This window comes from Phyllostomus hastatus, unplaced genomic scaffold (genome assembly GCF_019186645.2).
Source record: "Phyllostomus hastatus isolate PE091 unplaced genomic scaffold, TTU_PhHast_1.1 phas_contig_40, whole genome shotgun sequence".
NCBI classification, from domain to species: Eukaryota; Metazoa; Chordata; class Mammalia; order Chiroptera; family Phyllostomidae; genus Phyllostomus; species Phyllostomus hastatus.
In genome coordinates this window covers 90,174,678-90,190,167 of record NW_025333872.1, presented here as the reverse complement: position 1 = coordinate 90,190,167, position 15,490 = coordinate 90,174,678, and the positions used below count along the sequence as shown (strand labels likewise).

General features: G+C 42.6%; 1 protein-coding gene across 10 annotated transcripts in view; it reads left to right on the top strand.

Annotated features, from left to right (window-relative positions):
* Positions 1-15,490, top strand: part of SYNE1 (spectrin repeat containing nuclear envelope protein 1) — a 410,287-nt gene that overhangs the window by 226,750 nt on the left and 168,047 nt on the right. For all 10 annotated transcript variants that reach the window (XM_045842725.1, XM_045842724.1, XM_045842726.1 and 7 more), the window contains 11 exons: positions 1,148-1,273; positions 2,484-2,660; positions 3,831-4,096; positions 6,124-8,284; positions 9,485-9,822; positions 10,035-10,179; positions 10,970-11,188; positions 11,952-12,211; positions 13,515-13,680; positions 14,023-14,178; positions 15,217-15,369. In XM_045842725.1, coding sequence (XP_045698681.1) covers positions 1,148-1,273; positions 2,484-2,660; positions 3,831-4,096; positions 6,124-8,284; positions 9,485-9,822; positions 10,035-10,179; positions 10,970-11,188; positions 11,952-12,211; positions 13,515-13,680; positions 14,023-14,178; positions 15,217-15,369 — 4,167 coding nt within the window. The remainder of the gene's footprint in view (positions 1-1,147; positions 1,274-2,483; positions 2,661-3,830; positions 4,097-6,123; positions 8,285-9,484; positions 9,823-10,034; positions 10,180-10,969; positions 11,189-11,951; positions 12,212-13,514; positions 13,681-14,022; positions 14,179-15,216; positions 15,370-15,490) is intronic.

The following is a 15,490-nucleotide window of genomic DNA, read 5'->3' as shown; positions in this document are numbered from 1 at the left end:
TTCGGGATAGATCGCTCTCTCCGAGTCACAGGCACACGTGGAGTGACTAATGACACTGGCACCGACTGGGGGTGAAATACCTGTCACTTGGAAGGTGAAATACCTGTCACCTGTCGAGAAAGATTCTGAGGCTGCATCTGAGGTGCACTGGATAAAATATAGGTGTCACTTCTGAATTAATAGAAAACTGGCTTATATTTATTATAGCTACCCAAGAATGGTGTGTTTCGCAACCCATATAATTCTGAGGGAAAAAATACTAAGATTGGAGCGAAAAAATTAGGCTTCATTATTGACTATGACTTGGGAGATTCAGCTGATGTTTCTGTAGATCAACTTTATCCTGTACAACAAGCAGGCAGAACCACTTTCCCGATGTGTCTATACATGTAGCAAGTGAGAACCCCTTCTCAAAACCTCTGCCACCCAGCAGCTGCCTTCAGGCCATCGGCACTCCTCATCTGACGCCTGCGGTAGCCGATAGCTGGTCAGCTGTGTCATTGCTGTCTGTCCCTCTCCTGGGACTCTAAGCTCCACAGGAACAAAGGTCGAGTTTTGTGTGCTGCCCATTATCTGAAACAGAGCCTACATATCTGCCTTCGAAGAAACTTGTCTCTCTGTGTTCGTGTGCATAGATTCATGATCCACCTGCAAATGCCTTTCTCAAGTTTTCTGCAGAAAGAAAGAACCCAGCCACCCGCAGTTTCACTAACCCCAGTGAAGCCTCAAGGCCACAATGACCTTTTCCTTCATGTCTGCAGATTAGGTAAAAACATGCTAAGAAGCAGGCCAGAGTAGGTAAGGATTCTTTCTCTGAAATGGAAAACAAGTTCAAAGGGCCAAGGACACAGGAAACATCGCAGACGTTTCTGGGGGGGTTCCCTTTCCCAGACCACACAGACTTCGACTACAACGAGGAGCAAGTGATGGTCAAACAGGCCCCTGCCTGTGTGTTCTGAGTTCTTTCTACAGGTTACTAACACCTGTCATTTACGACAAGCATTGTGAATACCGAACGCAGAGAAATTATTTTTGAAATGTCAACACAATAGTACAAATGGTACAAATATTTGCGGTCTAAATATAGCATGCATCTTTTTCATTCTGACCAGTGTACCTTGGGTTTCTTTCTTTTTTTTTTTTAAAGGTCAAGCACTTCAGAGCTTTGCAGAAGCAGGCCAGGACCTACTTAGACCTCCTGTGCTCCATGTGCGACCTGTCAAACGCTTCTGTGAAAACCACGGCAAAAGATATTCAACAAACAGAGGAAATGGTACCATGTTTAAAACCCACATTGGATGTGCCTGTTGTTTTATATTCTCTTGCTTGAATGTTAGATGTGGCTTTTAAAGAAAATATCTCCCTCAGTTTTTCTTGCTACAAACTTCCTATGGTGATTATGACAGATACTCGAATTTCTACGAAGTCACAGAAAAATAAGCGCACTCTGATCTTGATGTCACTAAACTGAAACTGAAACACTTAGTCCCATTGATGTGCTCATCATTATACTTCTTTCCTCTTCTTTTTTCCCCTAATTTCTATTCTCTTTTCTTATTTTCCATTCATTTTTTTGTTTTCTCCTTTCCATGTTTTTTCTTTAGGTAATACTTAATATGCAGGGGGTACCTCATCCTTGCTTTATGTTAGGGGTGGCAAAGAACCTACGAATGCATTGGCAGTGGCTGAGTGTGGTGTCGAGAAGGATTCTGAGGCTGCATCTGGCCTCAGTGGAAATGCTGTGATGAACTAGCAGTACCGTCCATGGCAGACAGATGGCAGCACAGGGCCATGTGTTTGGTGCTGCTGCCTTAAAATCAACATTTTGGGGTTTAAAGGAAAAATAAGATGTAGTTTGGGTTTTTAATTGATTAAATATTTACAGAATAGTAAAACCACCCAAAGCAAGAATGTCTTAAAATAATGTAGGTTTTTCACTTGTATATTATCAAATCAAATCTGTTTTTAAATCCTTATGAAAGAGCAATAATTCATAAATAATTTTTTACAGAAATGATTTATTGAAATGAATTATACGGTTACAAAAACCAGTGAAACAGATCCAATATATTAAACACGTAAATAACTAAATTTTATAATAAAGAACAATATAAGTCTTTTCCAGTTAACTACAAGACTAAATTCACGAGTTAGATGTTGAAAACACTCAATGTGCAAACCCATGAGGGCAAGTTTTGACCTGATAAATGGTTAAAACTTCTTTAAAACTGATGAAAATCCTATGACATCTCTTAGACATGGAAAGTCCTTCGAAAACCTAAATATATAAAGAAAACCTACTTTTCTCGAAGCAACTAGAGAATTCTTTGTGGATGTATCCCAGAGCATGCATATGTGAATGAACATGTGTGCATGTCTGTCAGCCTGTGCGCATGGACAGGCTGATGGGTCGCCTCTCCAATTCACTGAGCATGCGTGTTTCCGTCTATTGTTGCTGACTTTGGGCTCTGTGCTCTCTCGAGATTGAAGAAAGGCTCATCCAGGCACAGAACTTAACTCAGGGCTGGGAAGAGGTCAAGCACATGAAGGCTGAGCTGTGGATTTACCTCCAGGACGCCGACCAGCAGCTGCAGAACATGAAGCGGAGGCACGCAGAACTGGAGCTCAATATTGCCCAGAACATGGTTTCCCAAGTAAAGGTGGGAATCAGGGGGTCTCCAGGGGAGGCAGAGAAGGCCCAGATGGGTGTGTGCCCATCAATCCTTAAACGTTAGCATAGCTACTTACGGAATCAAATAGGGTCAGGACAAGCTTCATTTGGTGCCAGGAAAGGACAGATCAGAGAGTAACCTTCTCTGAAGTACAGCAGAGAGAATATAGTCAGTAATGTTATAATAAGGAAGTACGGTGTCAGGTGCCTACTACGCTTACGAGGGGGTCGTTTCGGAAGTTACATATATGTCTAACCGCTATTTTATACACCCGAAACTGGTATAATATTGAATGTCAGCTGTAATCGAAATAGAAAAATAACAATTAAAAAAAGAAAGTACACGTTCAGATGTTTTATTGGAGTTCCAATTGGTCACTTGCATCAAAAGACACTCACGCTGCACTTTGATCCCAAATGATGCAGCTGTGACTCAGCTGACAGCGCCAGACACCTCTGCCGCTGAACACACACAAACCCTGTGAGTCATCGTCTTTCTGTCATCATCAGTCAACACTGTCGAAACTGCAGGCTGCCCGGGAACCGATTAATTATATACACATGTAATCTGCAAGATATGTATTAATTAATATATAATTAATTTAAAATGAAATAGACATATAATTACTAGTCTATAGCTCCATATAATTTAATAGAAGATGTTTTGAACCAGATGGAAGCTATACCAGTTTTTTTTAACAAACTTTAAGGTTTATGTTTTTCTCTGTGAGAGTGAGTCATTTATAGCTGCTACTGACATATTGTTTGCATATTTAGAAAAAAAACAAGATGATATAAAAAGAGATGGCATTTCTTTTCTCAGAAGCATGAACTTCAGAAGTTTTTAGGGAACTAAGGCTGCACTTTAGCATGTTAAGATACTAAATTTTCCCTTAGTGAATATAATACTGTTTCACATTTCTTGGTTTTTCTTTACACTATTCAAAATTACACAATGAAATAAAATGCCACCATGACCATTTGATCCTCACACACTTGGGAATTTGCATACACGCAGAGGCATGATAATGTTTAGTTTCTCTTCGCCCCTGATGACTCGTTCTTCAGTTATTTCAAGTGTTAGGCGTATTCCATCTATGCTTTGCTCTTTCTTTATTGGGAGTTCATTACATGTTAGTTATTTGTCGTTGTCCTTTAGGATTTTGTTAAGAAACTGCAGGACAAACAGGCAGCAGTGGCCGCTATCACGGAAAAGGTGGACGCGTTAACCAACAAGCGGGAGTCCCCTGAACACAAGGAGATCAGCCATTTAAATGACCAGTGGCTAGACCTGTGCCGCCAGTCTGCCCATCTGTGTCTGCAAAGGGAGGAGGACCTTCAGAGGACAAGAGAGTACCACAACCGCATGAATGCCGTGGAGGTGTTCTTGGAAAAATTTACTGCCGAGTGGGACAACCTAGCCAGGTAACTGCCACTCTGCACTGAGTCACCAAGACAGGATGCCAGGAGTGTCTTCATTTCTATACACGTGTAAAAGGCCTTTCTTAGGTTTTTAACATCTAGTGTCTATCATTATCAACATTGCTAAAACAGATTAAGAAACTCATGTTGTCATATGAGCCGGGCTACTCCTTGCTCAGTGTTCATTTGACCAGTGGGTGAAGGAGAAGTGTTTGAGAATGGCGCTATTTTCCTCTGTGGTCTTCAAGAATAGTGCAAGCATCTTTCAAATGCTGTTTAATTACCAAGTATGGTACTATCCTCTATGAATTGATGAAATAAACCTTTATGGTCCATAGGTGTCTTGTCAACTTTAAAGAATGATTCTGTGTCATTCAGTCAGGCCTTGTCATGTATTTGTTTGTGGTAGTATAGAAATTAACAATCAAACCAAATTCAATTAATATGTGTCATCTGGGATTTTATAGTGATTGACCTCCTCATGGTTTTGTCTTTGAGTAATAAGAATTCCCTTTCCCCTTCCCATATGAGGACCCACACACTAGGTCTTCATATAGGAGTTTGTCCATGCTTCTAGTCACTATAACTATTAAAATCTGCAAGTACTCTGCTCAAATTTATTAATTTGCAGTAATTAAAACTAAATACATAATTCTAGACAGAGTTAAATCAGGCAGGTTTTTTTGGAGAAGGTATATTATTTTCTAGTTTGTTTATAAAACTGTTTCTTAATGCTGACCATTTTACTGGGCTTTGGGTTAAATCCAATCAATACCAGCAAAAACCCACATTTCAGGCATGCAGTAGACACTTCCATCTGGTTGGCCCTCAGACACCTCCGGCCTAACATTATCCCAAGCAGAACTCATCATCCTGACCCCCCAACCCTGTTCCTCATACCTTGACCTAATCGTTTTGTAAGTGAAAAAAAAAAGATTCCATTTTCTCATCTGTTCATAGTCCAAAGGATAAGGATTGTTTGCATTTCACACCTATTTGGAAAGATTTCTAATCATAAACCAAAAATATCTAGGTACACACGTGGGTGGCAGACAGAGCCCTTGCTGACGCCTTGCGGACTGTGCTGCCCAGCACTAGGCTGCTTGCTGGAGCTTCTCCTCGCAAGAAAGCACAGACATCACGGATCACTTACTAATTTCTTTAACTGCCATTTTCAAGAATGCCTAGATCAGTGCTTCTCAATGTTTAGTGTTACATAAATCCTCCAGGCATCTTGGTAACATGCAGATCCTGCTCAGTGTATATGGGCTGCAGGAAGAAGCTAAAAGTACGTGTCAGATGTGTTGGGAGGGCTGTAGGAGCCAGAGGAATAGAAAAGTTGTATCTAAGCGATTGGTTTGGCTCAACTTCTGATATACAAACATACACGTCCTGTAGCCCATAATAATGACAGCAAATAATGTCAGGGTCAATAAACTCTAAGCTAAAAGCCTCCTCTTTTTTTTTTAAAGAACTTTTTTTTTCAAGAGAGACTCTTTTTTAAAAAGATTTTACTTATTTTATTTTTAGAGAGGGAAGGGAGGGAGAAAGAGAGAGAGAGAAACATCAGTGTGCAGTTGTTGGGGCCGTGGCCTGCAACCCAGGCATGTGCCCTGACTGGGAATCCAACCAGCAACCCATTGTTTTGCAGGCCGGCACTCAATCCACTAAGTCACACCAGCCAGGGCTTTTTCTATTTTTCTTATTGAGAGATTTGTTGTTGCATTTTAACATCTTTTTTTAAATATTTTATTTATTTATTTTTAGAGAGGGAAGGGAGGGAGAAAGAGAGAGAAACATCAATGTGCGGTTGCTGGGGGTCATGGCCTGCAACCCAGGCATGTGCCCTGACTGGTACTCGAACCTGCGATGCTTTGGTTCGCAGCCCGCGCTCAATCCACTGAGCTACGCCAGCCAGGGCTCTCAAAGCCTCCTCTTAAAGGAAGGGGTGAAATGTCACATAGCATGCCGTGAACAAATACAGACACGGAGTTGGCTGATTTGCCCTGATCCCTTCCATCTATTGACAGATCCGACGCGGAGAGCACAGCTGTCCACCTGGAAGCGCTGAAAAAGCTCGCCCTGGCCTTGCAGGAGAGGAAGCAGGCTATCGAAGACCTGAAGGAGAAGAAGCAGAAAATGACGGAGCATCTGAACTTAGACGACAGGGAGTTAGTGAAAGAACAGACAAGCCACCTCGAGCAACGCTGGTTCCAGCTGGAGGACCTTGTGCAAAGGAAAATCCAAGTGTCAGTCGCCAACTTGGAGGAACTGAATGTGGTGCAGGCCAAGTTCCGGGAGCTGATGGCGTGGGCAGAGGAGCAGCAGCCCAACATCGCCGAGGCCCTCAAGCAGAGCCCCCCGCCCGACATGGCTCCCAACCTCCTCATGGATCACCTCGCCATCTGCAGCGAACTGGAGGCCAAACAGGTGCTCCTGAAATCGCTCACGAAGGACGCCGACAGGGTGATGGCGGATCTCGGCCTGAACGAGCGGCAGGTGATCCAGAAGGCGCTCTCCGATGCACAGAGGCACGTGAACTGTCTCAGCGACTTAGTGGGCCAGAGACGAAAGTACCTGAATAAGACCTTGTCTGAGAAAACCCAGTTTCTCATGGCTGTGTTCCAGGCAACCAGCCAAATTCAGCAGCATGAGCGCAAGATAATGTTCCGTGAGCACATCTGCCTGTTGCCGGAGGATGTGAGCAAACAGGTGAAAACATGCAAGAGCGCTCAAGCCAGCCTCAGGACTTACCAGAACGAAGTCACTGGCCTTTGGGCCCAGGGCCGTGAATTAGTGAAAGGGGCCACGGAGCAGGAGAAGGGGGAACTGCTGGGTAAGCTTCAGGAACTGCAGAGCGTCTACGACACCGTCTTACAAAAGTGCAGCCACAGGCTGCAAGAACTGGAGAAGAGTTTGGTTTCTAGGAAGCATTTTAAGGAAGATTTTGATAAAGCTTGCCACTGGCTAAAGCAAGCAGATATCGTTACGTTTCCTGAAATCAACCTAATGAATGAGAATGCAGAGCTCCACACGCAACTGGCCAAATACCAGCACATTCTTGAGCAGTCTCCAGAATATGAAAATCTCCTGCTGACGTTGCAGAGAACCGGGCAGGCCATGTTGCCGTCGCTGAATGAAGTCGACCATTCCTACCTCAGTGAAAAGCTGAATGCTCTGCCCCTGCAATTTAATGTCATTGTCACCTTGGCTAAAGACAAGTTCTATAAGGTCCAAGAAGCGATTCTCGCTCGGAAAGAATATGCTTCCTTGATCGAGTTGACCACCCGGTCTCTGAGTGAACTCGAAGAGCAGTTCTTAAAGATGAGCCAGGTGCCCGCGGACCTGGCCGTGGAAGAAGCTGTGTGTCTTCGGGATGCGTGCAGAGCTCTTCTGGAAGAAGTGGCAGGCCTCGGGGGAGCAGTGGACGAGCTGAACCAGAAGAAAGAAAGTTTTCGCAGCACGGGGCAGCCTTGGCAGCCAGACAGGATGCTGCAGCTTGTCACCCTGTACCACCGGCTGAAGCGACAGACAGAGCAAAGGGTTGGCTTGCTCGAAGACACCAGCAGCGCCTATCACGAGCACGAGAAGATGTGCCACCAGCTGCAGAAACAGCTCGAGGCAGCGAAAGCAGAGCAGTGCAAAGTGAATGAGGAGACGCTTCCCGCAGAGGAGAAGCTCAAACTGTACCACTCGCTGGCGGGAAGCCTTCAGGACTCGGGAGCCCTGCTGAAACAGGTGGCCATGCATCTCGAGGACCTAGTTCCACACCTGGATCCCTCGGCGTATGAGAAAGCCAAGCATCAGATCCAGGCCTGGCAAGAGGAGTTAAAACTGCTGACTTCGGCCATTGGCACGACGGTGACCGAGTGCGAGAGCCGCATGGTGCAGAGTATAGACTTCCAGACGGAGCTGAGCCGCTCTTTGGACTGGCTGAGGAGTGTGAAGGCAGAACTGAGTGGGCCCGTGTGCCTGGACCTGAACCCCCAGGACATCCAGGAGGAGATCAGAAAGGTCCAAATTCAACAGGAAGAGGTACAGTCCAGCCTGCGGATAATGAATGCCCTGGGTAACAAGGAGAAGGAGAAATTCACGAAAGCCAAGGAGCTGATTTCCGCTGATTTGCAGCGCACTCTTGCTGAACTCTCAGAGCTGGATGGAGACATTCAGGAAGCTTTAGGCGCCAGACAGGTTGGTACGATAGGGCTCCTCTTGTCTTTTTCCTCACTCTGCTTATTTGTAAACATGTGTAAGGCGTGTCTTCATTTTTTGTTTTGTGTTTTAATTGTTAGAACTGCTTCCTTAAGTGTTTCTTTTATGATACGATGTAAAATCATGCTCAACAGTGACTTAAAAGGATTTCTTTATTGTTTGTGGACGTGGTATTCATTTCATATGATTTCCACGTTGCCTTTAGTTATAATACGGCAACCTCCGCTATCTCTCACCTTTAGGAGAGGTAAGGAATGACAGCACCAGTAGAATCAATGCCATCGTGCGTACATTAATAATGAAATAAGCTGGCAATGAATAATCAGTGATGCCTTTTTAGAACAACGTGAAACCTGGTGTTTCTGAGCTCAGCGCTGGGTGAAGAGTCTCCAAATGGAGAGGCACCGTTGGGCCATGCAGCCCCCCTTCCGATGCCCAGCCCCCTTTTCTTCTGGGGTCTCCCATCAGGCACTCCATCTTTTCACCCCTTCCTCAGGGAGGGGGGCCTCATCTTCCCTTGCTTCCCTAGAGCACCACAGGGGCAAGACTGGAATGTTAATCATGACTTGACTTGGGGATAACAAAGGAAGGAGAGTATGTTTAGAATGTCCAAGTACAGATAGTTCTTTAAGATAATGATTTCATTCCTTCGGGTGAGTACTCAGAAGTGGCATTGCTGGTAGTTGTGTTCATTTTTTTTTTTGAGGGGCCTCCCCACTGTTTTCCCCAGAGGCTGTACTGGTTTACATTCCCCTGGTGCTATTACACTTTTCACCAACCGAGGCATTATTTCACCTTGGTAAATATTCAGTCTGTCACATATTACTAAGCATTATTATATAGAGAGAGATATAGATATATTATAACATTTACGTGAGAGAAGTTTCAGAACTAGTCAAGATATCAGTATAAATTTCTTTCATTTCTGTCCTTATTTCAACTTAATAATGAAATTATAACAAGATCAACAGAAGGAAAAGTAGAGGATAATAATGAGTTGCACCAAAAATATTTCACCAACTTTTCCATTCATATATATATATATATATATATATATATATATATATATATATATCCCCACATGAGGGAGGACTGGAAAAGAAACGGGAAAAATTAAACTATTTGCTGCCAACACATTGCAACTGAGAGTTGACTGTGTTTGTACTGGCTATGTTTCAGGCTACCTTGACTCAAATATACAGTCAGTGCCAAAGGTACTACCAAGTGTTTCAAGCTGCCAGCGACTGGCTTGAGGAAGCCCACAAAATGCTGAAGCTGGCAGGCAATGGCCTCGACGTGGAGAGTGCAGAGGAAAGTCTCAAGAGCCACACGGAATTTTTTAGTGCAGAGGATCAGTTCCAGAACAATCTGGAGGAGCTCAAAGGCCTGGTAGCCAACCTGGACCCACTCATCAAGCCAACCGGGAAAGAGAAACTAGCGCAGAAAATGGCTTTCCTGGAAGAGAAGAGCCAGAGGACGATCCAGGACGCACACGCCCAGCTAGAGCTCTTGCAGAGGTAGTCCAGCTGCTTTCGTCTCCATGTGCTAGTGAAATATAATGTGTTTTGAAATGAATTTTCACGTGGGAAACAGGAATATACTCATGATGTACATCCGCGTGAAAATTCATTCTTCTCCCTTAAGTACGTTAGACATATTGACATCAGAGCTCTGCGTAGAAATGTGTGGTTTGATGTTGCTCAATTGACTTTTGTTGGACTTTTTCAAGATGTGCAGCTCAGTGGCAGGATTACCAGAAAGCAAGGGAAGAGGTTATCGAATTGATGAATGATGCGGAAAAGAAATTGTCCGAATTTTCTTTATTAAAGACGTCTTCCAGTCACGAAGCAGAAGAAAAATTGTCAGAAAACAAGGTTAGTTTCATTGTTGTTGATTTTAACGTCCTTTCATTGTCTTTGTAATGGGTCTCTGGAATACCGTAGTCCCAGAAGCAGGTCAATGAATCATTTCCACCTGGGTCCCTTAAATCTGAACAGAAAAAAGTTTCAGAACTAGTCAAGATATCAGTACAAATTTTTTTCATTTCTGTCCTTGGTTCAACTTAATAATAAAATTATAGCAAGATCAACAGAAGAAAAAATAAAGGACAATAATGAGTTGCACCATTAAGCATGTTTTAATAAATTAAATGATTAATTTAATTAAATATTGTCACTCAGGGTTTCAGTTGGAAATGCATGGCTAGGTTTAAGCAGAAATTCAGAGCAATTGCTTCTGATAAAGTGTGACACTATGAATTTCAGTAAATACTTTCTGGCAATAACTTAGATCAGTTCAAATATGATTTTAAAATGAATGCTGAGTCTTCCTCATACATCACAGCAATGCAAAGTAGAATATAACATCCTTAAATAGTAAATGCAGTTCACTTACATTTTTGCTGTGTTTTTTTCAATGAGAGAATTTCATCTCAAGTAGCCAATAAGCTTTCATTTTTAATAAATAAATATTCACCTTACCTCTTTACAACAACACCAACCTAAATCAATTAAGAATTCAATGTGAAAGTTACAAGCTGCCAGGGGAGAAAGAATGTGTTGCAACATTTCCTTTGGCCGGTAATTTTGGGCTTTACTCAAATCCATAGAGCTTTTGAAAACATCTCTCCCTGCCCCCAAACCTCCTCTCCCCCCACCCCCTTAGGCTTTAGTGGCACTGGTTAACTCTTTCCATGAGAAAATCGTGGCCCTGGACGGTAAAGCTTCCCAACTGGAAACAGCTGGAAATGACGCGAGCAAAGCAACCATAGGCAGATCCATGACGACGGTCTGGCAGCGCTGGGCACGGCTCCGTGCAGTGGCCCAGGACCAGGAGAAGATACTGGAAGATGCGGTGGACGAGTGGAAGAATTTTAACAATAAGGTAGTTGCCTTTGTTGATGGGCTCACATTATTGTTTTCTCCCTGATAATCATGTATTTCAAAAAGCAGTATTTTGGCTCTCTTTTTTGAAATTGGCCTTAAGAAAATAAAAAGCTTTTTTAAAATTCTGTTTCAATGACGTGAAAACCAAATTATGAAACAACACACAATAGGCAATGTGCAATTTAATTCCAAGTCAAGGTCTAATTATTTTACTAAGAAAATGAAGAAATTATATTTTGAAAGGAGGACAATCTACTTTCCTCCATTTGCTAGATTCTTAGTGAAACTTTCTTACCTCACCCTGAAAAAATACAAAATACTTTTTCCTTGCCATGGAATTGAGCAGGAATTTAACTCATTTCCCAAGTCTTATATTAATTTCTTTCACCTTTTAAGTAGGATTCAGTGTTTTAAGCCCCATCTCTCTTTATAAATCAAAGAGACACATTCATGTTAACTTAAATACTGGAAAAAGTTTTTCATTTGCCCTTTAGTTTAATAAAAACACCTTTTCTATGTTATGCAGTCTCCGCTTGCCCTGATATTATTTTGAAATTAAAGCTTTATGCCCAAATTATAAAGATGGTCTTACCTTTCATGTTAAGGAGATTGTTCAGGACTTACTTTCCTGAAATGTAGAGTTTACACCATCATCTTTAACAAGCTTTGATGCATTAGTGTCAAATGTGGTATTTATTGGAATTGCCCCAATATTTTAGTTTATTTTGAGCTTCATAGTATATACCTACATTTTTCATCAGGTTAAAAAAGCCACTGAAATGATCCATCAGCTGCAAGGTAAATTACCGGGAAGTTCAGCGGAGAAAGCCTCAAAAGCGGAACTCCTAACGCTGCTGGAACTTCACGACACGTTCACGCTGGAGCTGGAGCAGCAGCAGTCGGCCCTGGGCATGCTGCGGCAGCAAGCGCTGAGCATGCTCCCGGATGGGGCCACGCCGTCCCCCGGGGGAGAGCCGCCCGCCATGCAGGAAATCACAGCCCTGCAAGATCAGTGCCTGAAGTAATTTTCCGCCTCTCGTTCTCTGTTACTGAGTTGGGCCGGGGTCCAAAGGGATCAGAGTGGTTCAGAGTCTGCGGGTGCTCCAGCAGGCCCCCTTACTTACAATGCAGGGATCAGTTCCCGTCATCCCTGCTTTCGCTTTCCTTCGCTCTGCAATGACTTACCTGACAAGCACATACCTAGTAGTATTTAGAAACACAGGGGGGACCCGAACAGATTCGGTCTGTAGCCGCATGCCGTTTACAGTCATGCAGCAGAGACGGGTAGCTGCAGAAGCCGCTCGAGTAAAGCACGAAAAGGGTGGGAAAGGCACGCAAAACACAGGCAGCTACCCTGGGAGGGCCGTCAGGGGAGGGTTCCCTTCGGGAGGGTGTTTCAGCTGAGGACGCAGCGGGCCTGCGCGAGCCAGCGAGGGGAGGGGGGAGTGTTGCAGACGGGAACAGCATGTAGGAAGCCTTGGGAGTAAGCATGTCACTTGCAGGGAAGTGTTCGTCGATACGACAATTCACGAGAAACAAAGCTTGAAAGTTAAACAGTTGAGAGCTGCTTAGAGTCTAGTTTTGAAAACGTTCAGTGATTCATTGGTTAAATCGGTTGACAGAGAGATTGGAACAAGGATGATACCCAAGTCTGGGTAAAGGCATTCAGAACTTAGTAGATGGCGGAAGTTAATGTAATGATATCTGAGCAGCCTGGTTCACTCATTGGGCCAGGAAAGAAGAAATGTCAGTAGATAACTGCTGTAATCACTAATATTATTCATACATATCCTATACCTGCCTCTGTAGTTATGGATGAGTTCAAGATAACTGAACTCCATTTATTTAAACTTTTTAACCAAATTTAAGTCAATTCAAAGAACGACTTACACTTCGGGTGTTGAATATTATTAACTGTAAAGTTTCCAAAGCTTGGCTCCAAAGACTGGTTTCTAACAGACACAAATATACCAGTAACACATTACACATTACCTGTAAAGGCTGATAACCCTAGATCATACGAGGAGATTTACAGAGAGAAAATAAATAATGCCCAGGTTACTCTACGTAGGAAAATTCATTGCAATATAGTGGCATGGGAGTGTGTCAATTCTCAATTTTCCAGGGATACATTACTCACTTCATGTGATGTATATTCTTCTTCTATACTTGAACTAAACTTAAGTATTACTGAAAATCATCTGACAGTATTTACTTGCAAAAAGATGAGATTTCACCTTTTACAAGATGTCTGGTTTTTGATAATATAGTGCTGTGTAGTAGGGTTCACGGCTGCTTTCTCCCCGCACTCCCTGTCTCTGAAGCATGCAGGAGAAAGTGAGGAATCACGGGAAGGTGGCGAAGCAGGAGCTGAAGGACCGGGAAGCCGTGGAGACTCAGATCAATTCTGTGAAATCTTGGGTTCAGGAAACGAAGGAATATTTGGGGAATCCAACAATAGAAATAGATGCTCAACTTGAAGAACTTCAGGTACAAAACTCTCCTTATTCCCTATCCCTGTCCTTCAAAAAAAAATAAATTGCCCTGATTTTAATCAGACACATTTGTTTATAATCAATGAAATATTGGATGAATTTAAAATTTTCAGAAATGTCTTATATAAAAGGCTTTTAGTATTATTCCATGGGATTTTTGTTTGTTCTATATAAAGTGGATATGTTTTTTATTCAGAGGCTGAAGTTTGGTTTTTCTCAAAGTGTTTCTCTCATTCCACACTTAATTTTGTATCGAGGGACAGTGTATTGCCTTGCTCTGTACCTATGAAAATTTCCTTGGGCTCCCAGAAATTTCTTGTTTTGATTTTTTCTTCAGATTCTCCTAACAGAAGCCACCAACCACCGACAGAACATGGAGAAAGTGGCCGAGGAGCAGAAGAGCAAGTACTTGGGTCTCCATGCTATTTTACCTGCGGAGCTCTCCCTCCAGTTAGCTGAGGTGGCCTTGGACCTGGGAACTATCCATGACCAGGTAAACCTGTTAGCAAGTAGGAGCGTCTTCCCCTTCTCTTATAGGCTCAATACTCTTATACAAGAGCTCTCGGATTTCACAATCATATCTTCATGGAAAGAGAGTTTGAAAAAAAGCCAGCCTAGAATAAGACAATAACATTAAATTAGAGGTCTCATTCATAGGCAAAAAATGCACATCAGATGACCATACTTATCAACAGTAATGTCAAGTAATTAAACATAACTTATCTGCTTTCCTTTATCTTTTTTAAAAAAGAGAGAGAAAGAACAAAAACAACAAAAGATATATGTCATGTGTTCAACAAATATTTCTTGAGTGCCCACAGGCTACCAGGCACTCTGCTAGATGTAATTCAGCCTTTCATTTATATAAAAAGAGAACTTATTTTTTTTACTGTTTTTCTTTGGCATTTTGTTATAAGCAAAAGTATGAATGTTTGTTATCAAATCAAGCCAAAGCCATTAAAAACTTGTAAATGTTCACTGTCCCTTTTCATCTTCTATCGGATGTGCTTAATGCTTTTTTTTGTCACACTGTAAGGATGTAATTGCAAAGTTAGAAAAAGAGTTACCAGATCATTAACAGCTACTTATGAAAAGGTGCTTGGAAACAAATTTGTGTGTTCCGGTTATCGAGAGGAGTTTTGCATATTGTGAAGGAAAAGGCTTAGAAGAGTCTGCAGGCTCAAGGTCATGGTGTTAAAAACGCCCATTCAAACGGAGCTACCCACACTGCCATCTTTGGATGCTCTGTAAACATTTGATGACTGAATCACTGTACGTGCACTGCTTGTTCCTCTGCCAAAGCAGCAGCAGAAAGACATGCGGTGGATGCGTAAAGACGGGGGAGTAAGGCTGCATGGAAAACCAGGAGTGTTTGCGCAGTAACTGTGTGTGGTTGGTTTGACAAAGCTCATCAATGCCAAAGCAGCCCTGACCGCCTGACACCTCTCGTCAACCTCCCCACATGAGGGTTTTCGTGTCTGTTCCCCAGTTCTAACCACGATTCCTTTTGCTGTTCTCACTGATTATGTAGATCCAGGACAAAGTAAAGCAAGTTGAACAGAGCAAGGCCATGAGCCAGGAATTCAGCCAGCAAATTCAGAAGATAACTAAAGAGCTCACAACTATTCTAACTACACTGAGAGCAAAGACAGATAATTTAGTTCAAGCAAAAACTGACCAAAAGGTAAGGAAAGAGAAGTAGAAAACGTACAGGGTGCTAACTGAATAAATTCAATATTTTTTTTGGAGTTAGTTCATTTTGGGGATATAAAAAAAAGGACTTTCCTGATCAGCAAACTTCATTA